Raw genomic sequence first — 19,805 nt, 5'->3', positions numbered from 1 at the left:
ACCACCTGATTACTTTGCTTCTAGTTTCTTCCCCCAAACCAATGTTTCTCAACCTTTTTCTCTTTTTTCCCCATTTTTAAATTTTATTTATTTATTTATTTATTTATTTTCCTCAGGAGCCTTTCTAGACTTCCCCCTCCCCTGATCAACCACATCCATGAAATGTGAATACCACAGATACACGTATATCCGTTTATGTACTGTGGCCCTTGAGGGGGCCTGAGCCTTTGTAATATCTAAGACCCCTCCCCAGAAAGAACCCATTTTCACTCCCCTAGGGGCAGTATCGCCCCCACTGAGAATGCATGCTTGAATCAATCCATGCATCACCACCAACCAAACTGGGCTAATCTCTCTAAAGTAAAATTTTAGCCATATCACTTATTGCCTGGCTCAAAAATAAATGTTCAGCAGTTTCTCCCTTTTCAATGAGATGAGACAACACAGATAAAGGGCCTGAGCCTGGCTCATTACATGTGTTTGATAAATTTTAGTTTTCTTCATTCCTTCTCCTTCCCAGTTGAATACTGCTCTCCAAAGAGCTTATACGGTACCAATGCACATTCCCATTAAATGTGTCTTTAGTGCTTGTTTCCCTCGTGCAGGCTAACCCTGGGCTTTTTGCAAACTTTGATATTTTTATCAATGTGCTAGTTCATTTATGAGGGTTTCTCTGATTACACCAGGTCACAATGTTTTCCTACTGAATTTTGTATCTGCAACTGAGTCACATTCTGTGTTCCTCATCTCAGTGCATAATGTCTTATTCATCCAATTTCCCAAATTAGAAACTTTGAAGTCATTTTGAACTCCTCTCTCATCTGAAATTCTGATGTCATTTGGTTGGAATTACTGTCAGTTCTGCTTCAGATCTGATCTCTCCCCATTTCCTCTTCCAGGTTGAACTAGAGAAAGAATGTCCTAGCTGACCTCACTGTACTTAGGTGCTTGCTGCTGTAGGCTCCCTTCACACTGATCCACTACTTCTTTCAAAGAAAACTCTCTTCCACCCCCTGCTTAAAAACCTCCTATAGCAATTGCAATTGCCTTCAGGCTAAAATTGAAATAATATGCCTTAACAAAAAAGGTCCTCTGCATTCTGTTTCTAATTACCCTTTTCCTGATATTCCACTTTGTACACCCCAAACACTCAACTTCTCATTAGTCACTGAGTCCGCCAAGCCCTTTCATGACTATATGCCCAAGACACTTTATTTATATATCTATCTACCTGACATGTTACACTGTAACTAGTCTGTTACATGTCTGTTTCTCCTCTTAGACTTAGGGCTGTTTGAAGGCAGGAAGGATAGCCCCTCCCTAGCCCTCACATCTCCAGCACAGTGCCTGGCACTAAGGGGGCACTGGACGACTGAATGACTTAATTGTGGAGCACCACTTTATTACTTAGTGTTTCATATGGAGCCACAAAACCCCAAGTGTCCGCCAAGTAGGCTGACAGCAGAAATTCTCTATTCTACATCTTTTGATTCTCAACTGCATAATAAGGCTTATAATAGGTGCTCAATAAAAGTCTATTACATTTATTTGGAAAATGTTGATTCCTTATTCTGTAAATGGGTTTTCTCTTTCTTCTCAGTGGTAAATTCGTTTCTTGGCTACTTTTGTACACCTACTTTGTGTCAGGCGCTGCACTAAAGACCATAAAGGTTAAGGATATAAGAATGGACAGAACAGTCATGATCCTCACAAAGCTTCTTGTCCCATAAGTCAGTGATGATAGTTATGAACAAAATAAATACCTCCCGAATGTTCTGCTGCTCCACCTCGTGCCGCTTGATCATTATTTTCCGCTTGAAGAAACGACAGTTTTTGTCGTAGTACAGTCTCTGCTGGGTGAGAAGGTGGGCTTCCTCTTCAGCCTGTGTGTGCTGCAAGTTCTCTTTATGCTTGGATATCCGCTCTTGCTTTTCTTTCTTGGGTGTGCTATGGTCCTCATTCATCTCCTTCACAAACCAAAACAAAACAAAAAACAACATGCTGGTGTCATCAAGTAAAAGGAACTAATAGTTTATTGCAATGGTAGATTAAATTATTTGGAGAGCAACTGAGAATGTAAAGACAAAGACTTGGTGCTGCATATCCCTGCCCCGCAACTTTTGTTTATTGATTGACTGAGTAATAAGTGATAGGGAGGCTTGTTAGTTTCCATGTCTCTGGCTTCTCCCCTTGGAAATAATTGGTTCACTCATTCAATCAACACACACTTACTGAGTTCTTATCATGTGACAGGTACTGTGCAAGGCACAAGGATACAATGGTCAGCAAAAGAACGTGATAACCACCATCATGGGGTTTCACAGTCTAGAAGCAATAATTAATCAAAGAACTGCAGAAACAAACTGAAAATTACTGTGATAGCTTCTGTGAAGGTGAAGTACTTAGTTCCACAAGGATGTTTAAAAGAACATATTTGATCTTGGTAACAACTAAGCTGAAATTGGAAAAACCTGTAGGAGCTAACCAGTGAGAAAGGGGAGGGGAGAATACTCTGGGTAGAGGAAACAGAGTGTGTTAAACTCTTCAGGTGGGTTAATTGAAACATGGTGCGATCGAGGAACAGTGAGCAGGCCGGGGTTTGTTTGGTGCAGTGTGACATGAGATGAGGAAGGACCATCAGAGGCCTTACAGGCCAAGTTAAGGACATTGATCTGTAGCACAGGAGACAAGGATTTTATACATGTGGGGGTGACACAATGAGATGCATCTCAAAAAGATGACTCTTGTTGCTTCGTGGAAAACAGAGTGAAGGAGACAAGACTGCGAGAAGTGGACAGATTTCACAGACAGGCGGTAACTCTGCAAATGGCACTAGTTCGAATATCAGGAAACAATTCTTTATTTGCTATTAAAGGGTAAATGAACCACCTATATTTCCAAAAGGACAAAATTCATAATTATTACAGACTATATGGGTAAAGAGAAGAAAGCAGAGACTCAGAACACTTAAGATGATGTTACTTTACGGAGAAAGTAAGACCCTTTTTAGAGAAAGTACAGTGTACTCTCTTTTGTTCATACTGACAAGCTTGACCTATAATATTTGGTTAACTACTCAGTGAAAATCTCCTTTAAATTCTAACACCTATTTTACTTAATGTTTTGTGATGTGGACATCACTCACTATTTAGATTATTTTTGCACTTAGCCAAGAAGTCCTTGTAAATCAACTTTCAACTTTCCTGTTCCAGTGAAGTCTTAAGTGAAATATCAGAATCAACAAGAGAGAAAGCTGTTTCGAGCATGGAGTAAGCTGGGATCACAACAGGAAGGCTGGGTGACTCATTTCTTGATGCCATGACTTCACTATTAGGCTTGGCATTAACCACTACATTGCACACCCAAGTTCAAATGTGACCATATAAACTCACCCCAAAATCAAGAATGAATTATTTCTGGACCATCCATCATCCTGTTTTGCCCACATCCCTGTTGTCTATCAAATAATGGGGATAATGGATATTGTTTTGTTACCCCAAGGGCAATACCTTTAAATATATCAATATCTAAATATACACGCCACCTTAAATAGTCAGAACTAAGCTTTACTTCATAAGGAGTAGTATTAGCTTTGCATAGAAAGGCTTACTGAGGCTATCTCAAACTGAGTTTAGGCTTGTTTTTCCTCATGAGCATGTTGAGAGACTTGTAAGTTTAGGCCTGTGGTTTCCTGCACTCATAAATCTGAGTACCAAAAATGCCTGAGGACTGAGTGGGTATTCTCGAATGCTGTTCTGTGAGAGAATCTTCTACAGGTTGAGTTCATGCAATCTCTAAATACCTTGGTGTTAGAAAAGGTCAAAATGGTGGCTGCAGTCACAAAGTGTGGCCTACAGAGCATGAGTAAACACAAGGAGTTAGAAATAAGAATGTGAGTGCAATTGGGAACATTTCAAAATTTCTCATTGAAAAATCAATGTTATCTCTGTGATCCAGCAATATCTTTCTATTATGACATAACAATGAGGTCCCAGCAATAACTCAGAGAAAATGGATAGAACACGAAACTTCTTATTTGGGCTATTTCGCCCTACAGCCTGGTTTTCTAGACCTTATAGTGTCAGAGATTTTTCCCATTTGGGCAGTGTGGATTAAATACAAATTTCTGTCAGTCCCAACAATCACCAGTGGCTCAGCTGGGCAGGACTAAAAATCCTGAGGCTCACCCCAACCCACTTGCTTTCACTTCCTAATTAAAAAAGAATTGGAGAGGAACCTTGATAAGTTCCATATTGTTAACTTAGAATATGAGCTCAAATAAATGATTTCACATACTGAAACATGCCCATATTGAATTTTATTAAACCTTAATACACCAGTAGTCTAGAAATAAGAAATCCTAAGTCTTATGAGGAGGAAAGTCTAGGGAACTATAGGCAATTCACCTATAAGCACGGGTGGGAGAAGTGAAGAAATCTGAGCTTTCAGATCAAATTGCAGTTCATTAGGAGGACTCTCCATGTCTACTAGTGGCCTCCAACCAAACTTCTAAGAATCGATCATTCATTTATCAGAGATTCACATGTACCAGGCATAGGGATACAGTCATTGGCAGAAAAAAAAAAAGACATGGTCTCTGCCCTTATCACTTACTGGCTAGTAGGATAGGTAACTCAAAATAACTTAAAAAAAAAAAAAAAAGGATAATTGAAAACTAGTGTTATGAAACCAGAGGCACCTGTCTTGGTTAAGGAAGTCAGGAAAGGCTTCCCTTGGGAAATGATGTTTAAGGTTTTTTTGTTGTTGTTGTTTTGTTTTTTTTAAGTAGGCTCCATTCCCAATGTAGGGCTTGAACTCATGACTCAGATCAAGAGTCACATGCTCTACCGATGGAGCCAGCCAGGCAGCCCAAGTTAAGGTATTAATAAACAATCCTAAGTTTTACAAGGAGGGAGAGTAACAATTAACAGCAGAGGGAGAGACTGGGGGTCGGGGGCGGGGAGAGCATCCTGGTAGAAGAAACAGTAGGAAGAAACAGTCTTCTCCAAAGGCCTTGGAGAAAAGTGGAATTTGATATATTTGAAGAACCAAACAGTGACCACTGTGGCAGAAGCAGCAGAGTCAGGGGTGGGGTAAGCAGGTGGGGGAACAGTGGTGTGAGGTGAGACTAAAGGAGAGGCTGACAGTAGGTCACTTAGGGACTTCTAGTATTTTGATCTCTCCTAAGAGCAATGGGAAGCCAACGAATGTTAAAATCATGAGGTGATATGATGAGACTTACGTTTGTTTTTTTAAAGATTTCTTTATTTTTGAGAGAGAGCGCTCAGGGAGAGAGGCAGAGGAAGTCTGAGAGAATCCTCAAGCAGACTATCTGCTGAGCACAGAGCCTGACGTGGGGCTCGATCCCAGGACCCTGAGATCATGACCCAAGCTGAAACCAAGAGCTGGACGCCCAACTGACTGAGCCACCCAGATGCTCTGAGACTTATGGTTTGGAAAGATCACTCGGGCTGAAGTCGCTGAAGAATAAACTGGAAGTAGGCAAAAATGGTTTAGAGTTAAATCAATGGTTCCTAAAATCTGATGCCTGAATCAGCAGCATCGGCATCACTCGGGAACTTGTTAGAAATGCAAATTTCAAATTCCACCCAGACCCACTGAATCAGAAAATCAGAAAATCTGACTCTAGTGAGTTAGCAATCCATTTTAATAAGCACTTCAGGTGATATAAAGTTTGAGAATCAGTGGTTTAGACTATTGATTACAAAGTAAGATTAATCAATTTTAAGTTCCAACCTCTTTTTTTTAAGATTTTATTTTTAAGTAATCCCTACACCCAACATGGGGCTCGAACTTATAACCCAAGATCAAAAATTGCATGCTGCACCAACTGAGCCAGCCAGGCGCCCTGTAAGTTCTAACAATTCGAATGGCAACTTAGTGATGACAAATATTGGTACTCTTACCTCTTTTATTTTTTCCTTACAAATCTTATACTGCTTCTTCTGACTTTCTAAGAAAGTTGTCAAATCTTTCTTCTGCTGGGCCAAGATCTGTTGCTGGAACTTCTTTTCATCTGCTGCAGCTACCTTTGCCTGAAAAAATGACATACAATCTAGGATAAATTGTTCTTCACACAGAATTCAGCTATCTATATCCTCCAATGCATGAAAAGAGTCCATAAGTGCTGAATAATGTAGTGTTTTTTGAACAAATAATTAATAAAAAACAAAATAAGCAAACACCTGTTCTGATTCTCTTGTATCTTAAAAAAATTTAAAATTTTTACCATTGAAAAATACTTGCCCAATTATGGGAAAAATATGAAGGCAAGCCATCACGTGTTTTTATTGAACACACAAAAAATGCATGGGATGAAAAGTGAACTAAGGATTCTAATAAAGGACTTTTTTCATATTGTTGGTAGCCCACAGATTAAATTACAAAAATGGATAAATAACCACGAGTGGCCAGTTTTATTCCCAAAATCTCACTCTAATTGATTAATAACATTTTGTTTTCTTAGGCACCTGCTATAGTCACAACAGTCAGACACTGGGACATTTTGGGGTCTCCCAAATGGATAGAACACAGACCAAAAAAAAGATAACCCAATAAACACTGGCTCCTACAAGTGACCAAATCTAAGTTTCTGGGGACCATTAGATGCAACACATATGTAAGATGAGGTGCTTCGGAGACAGAGGGAATCTATGCTTCACGGTTCTCTTTATGAATCTTTTCACCTTTAGCATCCATTATCAATACTTTTTCCATTTTGAACAATTCTCTCTACATATTTATCAAATCAAATCCTCAAGAAAGTATCTGACTGGTTTCTTTAATCAATATCATCCCTGTTTGGGCAGACGTTTTCATGCCAGGCTGCCTCACAGCTTGATGGCTGTTGGGGGAATGCTTCATCTGCAGTTCTGATGTTTCCTTCCACGTGGAGAGAGAGCTTAATTACCGAAACACTCCTGGCACTCTGTCCCCAGTCACCCCAGCCCCAGGGAGCACACATTCACCCCTGCTTTCCCACACTATGTAAGTCTTACGTGGCGGGGGGGGAGGGGGTGGGGGGATGGCAGGAAAGGCGACTGGTTTAGCACTGCCAGAGCCTAGATAGGCAAGTCTGTTCAGTTTTGTACATATTATTAGTGCATTTCCCTTCAGACATGAATTGCTTCTCCCATCTAACACTTATCAGTAATAAAGGTAATATTTTGACTCACTGTCTGCCTCAGCCTCTCCTGTTTGGAACCTAGATGGGGAAGAGAGATGTCTCCTAGAAGATCCAAGCAACAGCCAGATTAATTACTCGCTGCCGCTGGTCAGGTGCCCATTCCTAGTCCAATCATTGTAGACAGGGACTATCACCACTGAAAGAGACTATTTGTAGAGCAGTTTTCTTTTGAAGAGGACTGTGGGTGTGGCAGGCAAGGTAACAGGTCTGAACTGTGCAAGTTTCCACAGGATAGAAGCATCTTGTTTCTTTTTATTTGCACCCTGACCCCCTCAAGGGACTGGCTCTTAGAACATATTTGAATAGACAAGAATGTAATATACACCTGCAGTAACTATTTTAACTTTTAATGGCAATTTTAAGTAGCCCCGTAAAACCTAGCCCCTCTCAACTACCACCACCAAAGCAACATTGTTCCTCTGTCACCAAAAAGCACAGCACTCCTGTCTTTTGCTCACGTGATGCCACTGACTGAAACAGGCCTGGCTTGGTTACAGCACAAAGGCATGTGTATGCACACTGACCTCCTTCTCTATGATAGCCACTTGCTTCTTGGCCAGCTTCTCCAGCTCGATGGACGAGTTGTTGGCATGCGTCTCCACCTCCTTCTGTAGCTTGAGGCGGTGCTCGTCCATCTCAGCCTTCAGCTTGTTCTCCAGGGCGATCAGCTGCTTCTGGTGCTGGCGCCGCATCCGCTTATAACCTGACATCTGTTCCCGCAACTCGTTCTCCTGCTCATGCTCATGGATCTGTCGTGTAACCTGATTGGGGTTGGGGAACAGAACTCAGGTAACCAGATTCAGGGAAGACAAACTTTCAGGGAAAGTAGAGGAGCCCTCTGGCATAATTCTATCACTGCCACCATCAATTTACCTACTATTTGCTGAATGCTCACCTGTACCAGGCACTGTGCTGGGTTCTCTTTATATTCTCTAGCTCTAGTCCTAAAAACCATCTCATTCACTCATTCATTTTACTCATTAATGAGGTAGGTGTTACCACCCCCATTTTATAGATGAAGAAATTGAGACTTGAGGGAATTAATTTATTCATTCAGCCAAATTATATTTACTTATTTTTGACATATCATTGTATCTATATTCAAGGTCACATAGCTAATAAGAGGTAGAGCTGGGATTCAGACCCATTTCTGTCTGGTTCCAGAGCCATGCTATCTATCTCCACTACACCAGGATTTCTCAACGTCAACACTATTGACAATGAGCCAGAAAATTCTTTGTTTTGGAGGGCTGTCCTTGCATTGCAGGATATTTAGCAGCATCCCTGGCCTACCCACTAGATGCCAGTACACCTCCTAAGTCAAGACAATCAAAAACGTCTGTAGACATTGGCAAATGTCCCTTAGGGGGCTAAATCCCTCTGGTTGAGAACCACTGCATGATATCATACTGCTTGTTTTTAAAGATCATGTCTCTAACAGTCATAGGATTTTTGAGTATCTTCCTAAAGTTGTTTGAACCAGATTTATTTCTGATTCTGAATATGAAGAGGGGGCAGTGGGGGGTGAAAGGAGGGAGTGAGAGGGAGACAGATGGAGCACTCTCTTAACTCTTCTGTCTCCCACCTCCCCTTCTCCACAGAAGAGATGTTAACAAATTATAATACATTTACTTGCTCTCCTCAAGAAGAGAAAGCATTTCTATGATTTTTAGATGGCTACTTCTCTTAGTAATTTTTCCTTAACCCATTCTCAGGTGAATATCCAACAAACTCAAGATTGTAAATATAAATTTTGGCATCTTTTGTTTCTTTCTATTAAACCTTTTCTGATTTTCCACTCCTTCCTTCAGTTTATCACCCCTCTTTATTTTCCTGTGAGATTCTCTGCTCACTTCATTCTCATCATTCCTATTTTAGAAAAAAAATTTAATTACAAAATCATAACTTTAGTTTTATTTTTCATTAAGTAATTTAGTCACTCCTATCTACTATAAGCCAATTCTCCCCAACCTCACCCTCAAACAAGTTTTACTAGAAATTTTCATGCTGCTATTAATTCTCTTTACTATTTTCAGTTTATGGGTCAAAGTGCATTTTGTACAAAGAACAGTTTGTTTCTTTGCTCCTTTTAGAAGGTGTCCCTGCATACCAGACTGAGTCCTTACTATCAAGAGAGTGCTATTCTGTAACTGGATAGTATTATCAAAGTACACCATTAAACATTAGCCGAACTTTGAAACCTTTCCAGCTGAAACTAACACTAGGTTTCATATTCATTTCTCTTTTCTAAAGGACAATCCTCTTTAAAGTATGAAGAATAAGAGCAGAAGATATTTCAAGACCAAAAAAAGGACAGTATCACCAAAGGGGCACCTAACACTCTAAAGGAAATCTATTTTGTCATCACAGTATCATGTTTCTTTTTAATGGACTTATTTCATGATAAAAGGAAAGAAAGAAGTCATTTGAAATATGTGTGTATATTTCACTTCCTCATGCTTGTGCCTTCCTTAAGTTCAACTATAGGGGAAAACACTTCCAATTAACAGAAAGGATACCACTTAGTCCTTTCTGAATTCACTTGTTTTTCATACAAATATGGCACTAAAGTGTCCATTCTAGGGCAATGCATTTGAGATATATTTTACCCCTAAACTTATTTTTTCTTATGTTAGTATTCCTTCTTTAATCAGATTTCCAAAGCTGAGACATGGCACACTCTAAAGCTATCATGACACATTTAAAGCTTGCCACTGAAGGTCTGACTAGCGTGTGGTCAAACAGTTTCAGGATAGCCATTTCCCAAACCAGGCACCTAAATGTAAAGCGGAAATGATTTGTGTCAAGAACATTTTCTATCCTAACCGGAGGGTGACTCCCTGTGAAAAGGGTGGTCCTACTGCGTACCAGACAACACAAGTATGTGGCAAAGACAAATTACAAAGCTCAACGTGCTATCATTGTATATCACTGAATTCCAGGAGAAACACTCTGCTCCTAATGCTTCCCATAATTTGGATAATCACCTTTGTAAACTCCTAATATCACCTTCAGTTTGTTGCAACGAAACTTTCTATGTTTCAATGTTAATTGCCTTCTTAGGTACATATAGAGATACTGAGTTTTATAATTCCATACTCAAGCAAAGTAAACAAATTTAAATAAAAATTTGGCCAGATGACTCATGTATGAAGTCTAACTAGAAAGACATAAAAGTATTATTATCTACAGTTATATACACCTGCATGTTTTAAGTTTATACTGTGTGTCTTACAAATACACTATTTGGTCAAGAGAATAAAAAAAGAGCTCGTAATTTTAAATTTTACCATGCTTTATGATTTACAATGTAATTTCACATGAAATTTACCCCTTTAATTTTTACAAACCCCAGGATTTGAACTGAAGTTCTATGGTTCTTGAATTGCCTGAGGAAATTCACCCCACTAAGGCAGAATGAAACTTTGTTATTAAGCAATGGAGGGAATCAACACCCCAAAAAAGTCAAAGCTGGAGAGAGTAATGAGTCTAAGCTACAAACTGAGTAAGTCTAAAAATGAAAGAAAGTTATAGAAATGTAGTGACTGCAGTTTTCACAATGGTAGTCTCAAAAATGTGATCAACTGAAAGTGGGCAGTAGCATCTTGCCACACCCATTAGGTTGCTTGGACACAAATCCCATTCTGTCCCTTACTGTATTACTGACCTTGGACAAATTACTTTACCTCCTGACGGCTCTCAGGAGGAGCCACTGCTACAGTGAGATCACTGATGGGATAACTCTTGTGCTCAGCAAGGTGTCTGACACACAGGGGATGTGTGATATATGTTGATTTCCTTCCTTGTCCTGCCAGCATCTGAGCAGTATGTCTCTCCCTCCACCAAGCATTGCCAGTGATATGGACATAGATCAGAAGGGGTGGATCCAAGAGAAAGGGCAAGTTTAACATTAAAACTGTACTTACATCCAGGTTGTGGCTTATAAAATAAGTACGCATAATTTCTGAATTTGAATTATTAACCATTTCACATACTTGGAGTAATATATAAAAGTTAAGAGTCATAAAGGAAGACTGAACTTTTCCCAGAAAGTTTCTACAGCCATTCCATTCCACCTTATTTAAATCTGGCAAAAATTTGCACCTACAACACATGACTACATCCAAAGTGTACTATCTGTCTACCAAGTGCAGAACACTGCACTAGGGGGCTAATAAGCAACTTACTGAACATAAAAGAGGAGCATAGTGGCTGATAATGTTACCCTCTTAAGAGATCAAAGTCAACTTACAAGATTAATTATGTGTAAGAATCAAAATAATGCATGTGATAAAACCGGCCACCTCAACTCTTAGAATAAACGAAATTTATAGCAAGTTCTTAAAAAGAATACAATGGGTCACGTTTTGACATTAGAAATTTCACATTCCACTCTTTAGAACACCTAGGGAAAAACATTTTAAGTTCATACCAAAAGTAATGATGGATAACAGGCAATTCTGCCTTATACAGAAACACTGGCGGGAAGCACTTAGAAATGTACACTTGCAAATCCAGATTCTCATGTGATAGCAGGACTGGAATAGACTTTGTTCATTCATTTGTTCATTCATTAATTCAACATGTTTATTGAGAGAGTTTGGTCATGTGGGTTGGGCATATAGACTGGGCAGCATATGTGAAAAACAGTCTCAGTAATGAGCCTAGTGAGATTAAGAAGCAAAGAAAAAGGAAAAAGGAGCTACAAAATATTCTGATAAGCATCCTCTGGTATACTATCCAGGAAGAGAAGACATCTTCAAGTCTTTAGAAATAGAACAGTGGGGCTCATGAGGGGTCAAACAGCATTAACTGCAGAGGCTCTAATATTTTTATGCTTGTCTATCAAACTCATTCAGGTATCCAATTTCACAATTAGCTGAAAATTAGGTTGCATTTTTAAAATCGAAATGAAGACTCCATTTTTATATGAGCTTTCCTACTGAATGTGGTAAAAGCGAAGTAAAAAAAAAAAGTCCACATTTGCATGGATAGGACAATAATCATTTTTGTCTACATGCTTTCCTAAAGATTAGAAACTTAGAGTTTTTATGCCCCTGTCCCTAATGTGTATTTTTTTTTAAGTAGGCTCTACACCCAACATGGCACTTGAACTCACAACCCCACGATCAAGAGTCGTATGCTCTATCGAATGAGCCATCCAGGAGCTCCCCTGTCCTCCCGGGGCCAATATGTACATAAATTCACCTGTGTAGTAAGACCACTCATTCCTGTGAGAACTCCTTCATAAGGCCAAAAGCTGAATTGTCTGACAGATATGGGCTTGTGCTCTTTATATTAACATCTGCTATGGGAACTACCATATGATCCAGGACATTATGAAATTTTAAGAAATGACATCAGATATAACAACAGCTGAAAACACTCTCATGGGTTAGTAATCCAATTAAAATATTAAGATCTCCATTTACCAACAATAAAAACTTAAGGGAGCCACATCTCAAAGGCCCAATAAGGCAGATGAGTAATTCTGAAGAACTATATAAACAACTCCTTTCTCCAGATCATGAATCAGTCCAATATGAACTTTCTTACAGAAGAAAAAGAAAGGATAAAATAAAAAAGGTTCTATGAAATGCCCTTCCTTTTCCTAGTTTTTCAAAATAAGGTCAATAATCGCTGCCTTTCTATGATTATAATAAAAAAATACATAATTCTACATTAATTCTAAAGTTTCCTCAGAGTTACCTTTGATATCAAGGTTCACGGTCCTTGCTATTCCTTTGTTACAAATGTAATTGTGCAGCAGTGCATATTAACATAAAAATCTGTTTTAAGGTGCCAAAATGGTAAAAACATCAAGCAGTAAAAGCCTGTAACCCATGGGCTGCATACACTTGTCAATGACCCCATTCAAAAGCACAATGGAGAAAAAATGCCAAGGGCAAATCCCACAGATTTAGGTCTCTTAGGTTTATGCATAAGAGGTAGGCTGATAAAACAAATTTAAGGAACTATAAAATTTTTTTGTCAGTTTGCAAGTCTATTTAAAATATACGCTCATTTAAAAAAATATACACTCATTTATCTAATAATTGGAAAAAATAATTTCTAAATTCTTTTTTCTTTTTGCTGTTCATTTTTGAATCACTCTGTGTCATGTTAGCACTTCTATTTAGAAGATTGTAAAGAGTAAAACCAAAATAAATAAGTCAATACAGTATTGCTACCAACTATGGGAAGCGAAGAGAGGTTTTAACAATGACTTGATATTCATTATACTGGACTTTCATTTTCCCATGATATTGCTCCTACTTTTATGTCATTTAAGCAACTTTAGTCCTTTTCTTTTGAGCTGAGGTCCATGAAAAGCACTAAGATTCATGATATACTTTTAAAATTTAGATATTTCTTTTTGATATTCCAGTGTCCTGATTTATATATTCCTATTGGACTATTGGAATTAGCCTTTAACACGACATTGGTAGTAGAACTGTAGTACTTGATAAGATACATTAAAATATCCACACCAATAATTAGATTGTCCAAAATGAGACATGGAACATATAACATCATACCACTTTTCCCTTCTATTAGTGCTTTTTTCTTAACAAGCACTAGATGCAAATACCACTGACCTCTGATAAACTTCCATCAATCCCACCATGACCCCCAAAGCATTACATTTGGAGAAGGTTTTCCACATAAAACAACTTATTTTATAGTGATTACCACAACAGCCCATTAGCTACTCAGTTTTTAACTTAATATAGGGGCAGGGAGCCTTTTAGCAAATCCAACGTCCATCAGAGACTGATCTTAGCTATTCTCTGGCTGGGTACTAGGAAGCCTATAGGATTCAGAGGGGCTCCTAAGGACTTTGCCTATAGTCCTGAGGTGGCCTATCACAGAGAAGACTGGGATGGCTGATAGGCACACAGAGTAGCCCTGGGTGAGTATACAAATGCAAGCATGAGATCATTGTGGTACGCAGTAGTAACATCTTACTAGGAGGTAGGAGAGGTCATGAATATATGATGTGGGAATGAGGGTGTGGCAAGTGACAAAAGACGAGAACCTGTCTCAGAGGGGGAAAATCCACTTGGTATAATGTTTGTTTCACATTCAAAAACCTGCTTCTGGTGCTCTGAGTCTCAGTGGCTGCTCACCATTTCTCCTCTCATTTCAACATGAACATGTCTGGATAAAGATACAAGTCTCACAAGAGTCGGTGGTAAGTAAGAATATTACATAAAATAAAATAAATTTTTTTTTTTTGGTCAGGTATCATGACATAAAGATCTTTATTAATTTCATGGTGCTTTATTTAGACTCAAAAGCATGTTTTTTCTTTAGGTGCTTAGCAATCGTTAGCAAATACACAGTGGACATTTTTGTATCTCCATTACACAGTATAACGTTCATTTAAAATGAAAAATTGCCCATTAAGAGATGACAAGAAACTTCTATACAAAGGAACTTAAAGGTAGGCTTATTGATAGGCAGTCTCAATTAAAATGCTTGCTTTTAGATAGCAGCAGGCATAGCAATATGTAGGTGCTTTAACTTCCATTTTCCTCATATTTGGGTTTTTAAAGATTATAATCCATTATCGATTCCAAAGATAATTGAAGCCTTTGAAAGACTTGAGAGATAAAAGTGGAAATCAGGTTTAAAAAATAGGACAAGAAAAATAATTTCTGGGTCGGCCTCGGATGATGTCATCACAGGTTCTAAATGTAATAGCCAGGCAGCGTACACTAACTCTTCCTGCCCATGTGACCTCTAACATCAATCGGGGCAAAACAACGAAAATTTCAATAATTTTTTTGGCTGAGAAGCGAGATTCAGAAGCAAAAGATTAAAGAGAGTTTAGAGTGCCAAGGATGAAACGATGTGAGTGTGTGTGTGTGAGTATGGGAGCGCGCAGGCGCACGCGTGGGGGGCCAAGGGGAGGAGGCATGGAAACTAACTCTTCCAGCACACACCCCTTTTGCTACTACAAGGGCATCCAGCAATCACATTTGCAATAGTAAAAATGCTGAAGGATCCTACAGTATCTTTTCTTCCACAACCATCCATATCCTCTCCTACAAAGCCCTTCTTGCTTTATTTGTGCCAGGAAATTCTTCAGGGGTTAAATGGGGAAGTGCAGCCACTACCATTGTTGCAATAAATAAATGAATGAACCAGAACGAACCAGCAATTCATCCCTAGGAAGCTAGTACCTTATTTTCTACAATTACATACATTAGCTAGCAGTGATATATTTAAAAAAATTGTGTCTTATCTTTTGATATGTGTGTATACATTACAAACACACATGCATCTATACAAAAAGAAGCATAGTGCCCTGCACATACATCAAATACCTTTAAAATTTTTTTAGCATTATTATTTCAATGAAAAGACAAATAGCTTTTAAAAAATTGGATAGGTTAGCAACTTCATCTTAAAGGCCTTTTATTTTGCACATACAGCATATATAAATACACACACACATACACACACACACACACACACACAAAGGTTTTTTTTTTTTTCCATGCCGTAGACAATGCTAAAATATCTGAGATCAGGTTGCCATGCCAACAGATTTTTTCTAAAATGAATAAAATTATTAGGAGGGAGAAAACATTCTTGACTCCTTTCCTCCCATCCATGAAGCCAAGAGAGGCTCAGGGAGGGCGAGAGGCTGCCAGATGGGGAGGAGGGGAAGGAAGGGAAGGTGGGTAGAGGGGTGTTTGCTTACCAAAGATGCTGATTTGATCGTGGCAAAGCGCTCTCTGTTCCGGTAGTGGAGGGCCTGGCTCTGAACTGACTGGGTAGGCCGCGGCTCAGGCCTGGGATCGCCGTGGCCCGCCTCATCCCTTATGAATACATGATCCTGCAGAAATGGATAAAAACAAGGAGAAAGTCCAGCTGTGCTCTTTCCTCGCCGGCTGCCTCTCTCTCACCCCTCTTTCTGCACAAGCACTGCTGTTTGAAATGCATAGTTTAGCTCTCTGCTAGTCCCCGCAGCTCCCACGGTACAAAATGAATAAGCAACACATTGCAGCCTTCAGTTAGGAATGTCAGCTGATCGCTAGTGGGATGCCTTCTGAATCCCTGGCAGGCTTTTTCTTTACCTCCAGAATTACATATATGCAAAAGAAAAAAAGAATAGAAAAAACAATGCAATGTACAGACTCCTTAGAACAGTTTGCTTAAAACGCTGTAACCAAATAATTCCTTTAAAAATGTCATGTCCATGTCTAGCAAGGAGGATGCTGGTTGCTTTTAACATAAAAGCGAGCCTCCGCCTCATTCCCTTGAAAGATCTGCTTTCTCAATTTAATTTTATTTGAGATCTGTTCGGTAGGATCATCGTTCTGCCTAGAACCAGTGTAGGCTTGTGCTGAACTGCCTCTCTATCTTGTGCTGGGAAGATTCGGCAGTCACTGAGGGATCCTGCTTTCCAGTCATGATCGTACACAGTTCTAGCACCTTCTCTCTACAGCTTCTGAAAGGATTTTTTTTTAGATTTAAAGAGACAGGCATGCAATTTTAACCAAATGATACTTTCACAAATTCTTCCTCAACTCAGTCTCGATATGGTCACTAGAGTGAGTAAGGCTAGGATTTAATGTCCTTGGCTGATTTAATCAAATCTGTGCTTCTTGATAGGCAGAGATGATTAATCTTGTTGTAACGCCCAGTGAAAAATAACATTCCCTGGAAGGGTAATAATGGATGTTTCTTAAATGCAATTTAAATGAGTTTTAAAGGGGAAAATGCTTTCAAAGGGTGATGCTTTTCTCTATAAAAGATGGAGTGGTCAGTCAGTAAGTAGCTCTTAACCCTTCAGGAAAAAAGATGCTATAATAATAGCTCAAAAACATGTACAACCATGGGGGATTTTTAAATAGTACATGTTCAGGATGGGGAAGGAGAAATTAATTCCCTTATTGCCCTAGGGTTTTAGGAGAAACCATCTGTGAGAAGTCAGTTTTGCATTTTGTCTATGACTACCTGATAAATGTTTTTTAAATAATTGTTCGCTCTTTCAACAGAAAACAAAAATTGAAGAGGTTTAGAAACACAAAATTTTATTATATCATCTAAAATTTTTAAAAGTCAAGACACATATTCTTGAGGGAAATTAAATTTTTATATCCAGGTTTTTAGGTAAAAGTCAAGAGCCAAGATTAAATTTACCATTGGGCTGATTTTCTTCTTCCATTTATAAATTTAGAATGCTCCAGAATGTTAGGAAGGCATCTACCATTACATCTATATTTAGAGATTTTTTTTTTTTCAATATACTGTATTGAGGTCTATTTTGTTTTTAAATAATGAAGGGACCTTTAATGCCATTGAGGACATATATGTCAAATTCAAGGATATTCTATTGTTATGCTGTCTTATATGATACCCAGTAGCCACATGGATGTTTAAATTAAATAAAATGTAAAATTCTGTTCCCAAGTCACACCAGCTATGTTTTAAGGTAGCCACTAACTATGGCTACCATACTGAAAAGTGCAGATATAAATCCTTTCCATCACTGCAGTTTTGTTTTTTTTTTTAATTTTATTTATTTATTTGACAGAGAGAGAGACAGCGAGAGAGGGAACACAAGCAGGGGGAATGGGAGAGGGAGAAGCAGGCCTCCCACTGAGCAGGCAGCCCAATGCAACGCGGGGCTTGATCCCAGGACCCTGGGACCATGACCTGAGCCGAAGGCAGACGCTCAACCGACTGAGCCACCCAGACGCCCTGCAATTAGTTCTATTAGATAGTACTATAGGTTAAAAATGTACCTCAACCCATATTTTTGAGATTAAAAAAAGAACAACCAACCAACCTTGATAGGCCAATTAAAACTTCTATATTAGTTCCCAGGAAATCTAACCCCTTATTTTATAGGGCAAAGAGAGATCAGGTATGGGACTAGGATTTATGCACTAGGTTTAAGGTTCTAGAGAGGAAGACACTGGGATCTACTGCCATTCACATTGCTGGATATTTATTAATAAGTTACATTTATCTCCAAAATTGATTTTTTTTTTAAGATTTTTTATTTTTATTTATTTGAGAGAGAGAGAGCAGAGTAAGTGAGAACATGAGTTGGCGGGGAGCGGCAGAGGGAGAGGGAGAAGCAGACTCCCCGCTTGAGCAGGGAGCCTGATGCGGGACTCAATCCCAGGACCCTGGGATCATGACCTGAGCCGAAGGCAGACGCTTAACCAATTGAGCCACCCAGGCGCCCCTCTCCAAAATTGATCTTACCTAATATTACAGTCCCAGAAAAACAAGAAGCTTCTAAATGGCAGCAATCAGATGAGACAAACTAGGTAGGGTCCTGTGGTTTTATAGGAGGCCTTAAGAAGTCAAAGTTTGGTGATTATTAATTAGCTAACATTAAGTTCACTGACTGAGAGGTAGCAGCTCAGTTTCAAATTGTAATAACTTGATTTACAAAGATAAGTAGTGACACTAGAATCTACACAGTTCACTTAACAGAATAATGTGAAACATACTCACGTATAAATATGTATAATTTTAATATTATTAGTGTGTTTTCTCTCAGATAAAAATTAATACTTGTGGGCTAGGATCTTGCTTAGCAAATTAAAAGTCACATTATATTTGCTAAATTTTTAAACCAAGAATATTGGAATACACTGGAAAAGTTAAAATTCAAAATCATAGTGATTTTAGTTAACACATAGCTAATTCAATAACCCACTAAGGTATATTTCTTTTTTTTTTTTTTTTTAAGATTTTTTATTTATTTATCTGAGAGAGAGAATGGGAGACAGAGAGCATGAGAGGGGGAGGATCAGAGGGAGAAGCAGACTCCCCACTGAGCAGGGAGTCCGATGCGGGACTCGATCCCGGGACTCCAGGATCATGACCTGAGCCGAAGGCAGTTGCTTAACCAACTGAGGCACCCAGGCACCCCACTAAGGTATATTTCTAAAATAATGCTATTTTATTATTTTTTCCCCATCCTCTCGGAAAAAAATAATGCTACTTTAAAGATTTTATTTATTTATTTGACAGAGAGAGACACAGCGAGAGAAGGAACACAAGCAGGGGGAGTGGGAGAGGGAGAAGCAGGCTTCCCACTGAGCAGGGAGCCCGATGCGGGGCTCAATCCCAGGACCCTGGGATCATGACCTGAGCCGAAGGCAGACGCTTAACGACTGAGCCACCCAGGTGCCCCAATAATGCTACTTTAAAAGCTAATCTGAATAAGTCCAAAATTTTAATCTACTTCAAAAATAGTACATAACGATAACAGTATAATTCTTTATTCCAGCTTAAATTTTTTTCATTTCATAATAGAACTCTTAGTTTTCCACAGTAACTTCATAACCTATCCGCACACTAAAACTCTTCAAATATTATGTGAGAGACCACAAAATGAGGTAAAATTTTAGTCTAACAGTAGACATCCATTTCAAATGCACAGGAAAATGAATTTTAAAATATTCAATTCCATTGCATAAAACAAGTTTATAATCCTGAAGACAACTTAAACAATGAAGCAATTTAAAATGAGGGAAATGTGACTTGAGAAGCACAAATTAAATTATCAACTTTACTGGGTATATTGTCCGTTAGTTATACTTCCCCTTCAAATAGCAGT

The 19,805-nt window shown here is 38.8% G+C and overlaps 1 protein-coding gene across 4 annotated transcripts in view; it reads right to left on the bottom strand.

Moving 5' to 3' along the window:
- Positions 1-19,805, bottom strand: part of TAOK3 (TAO kinase 3) — a 184,568-nt gene that overhangs the window by 16,976 nt on the left and 147,787 nt on the right. For all 4 annotated transcript variants that reach the window (XM_032431233.1, XM_032431235.1, XM_032431234.1 and 1 more), the window contains 4 exons: positions 15,921-16,055; positions 7,732-7,968; positions 5,928-6,056; positions 1,764-1,967 (listed from right to left, as the gene is read on the bottom strand). In XM_032431233.1, coding sequence (XP_032287124.1) covers positions 1,764-1,967; positions 5,928-6,056; positions 7,732-7,968; positions 15,921-16,055 — 705 coding nt within the window. The remainder of the gene's footprint in view (positions 1-1,763; positions 1,968-5,927; positions 6,057-7,731; positions 7,969-15,920; positions 16,056-19,805) is intronic.

This window comes from Phoca vitulina, unplaced genomic scaffold (genome assembly GCF_004348235.1).
Source record: "Phoca vitulina isolate PV1807 unplaced genomic scaffold, GSC_HSeal_1.0 scaffold46, whole genome shotgun sequence".
NCBI lineage: Eukaryota > Metazoa > Chordata > Mammalia > Carnivora > Phocidae > Phoca > Phoca vitulina.
Note: the sequence above shows the minus strand (reverse complement) of the source record. Positions and strands in the feature narration are given on the sequence as shown.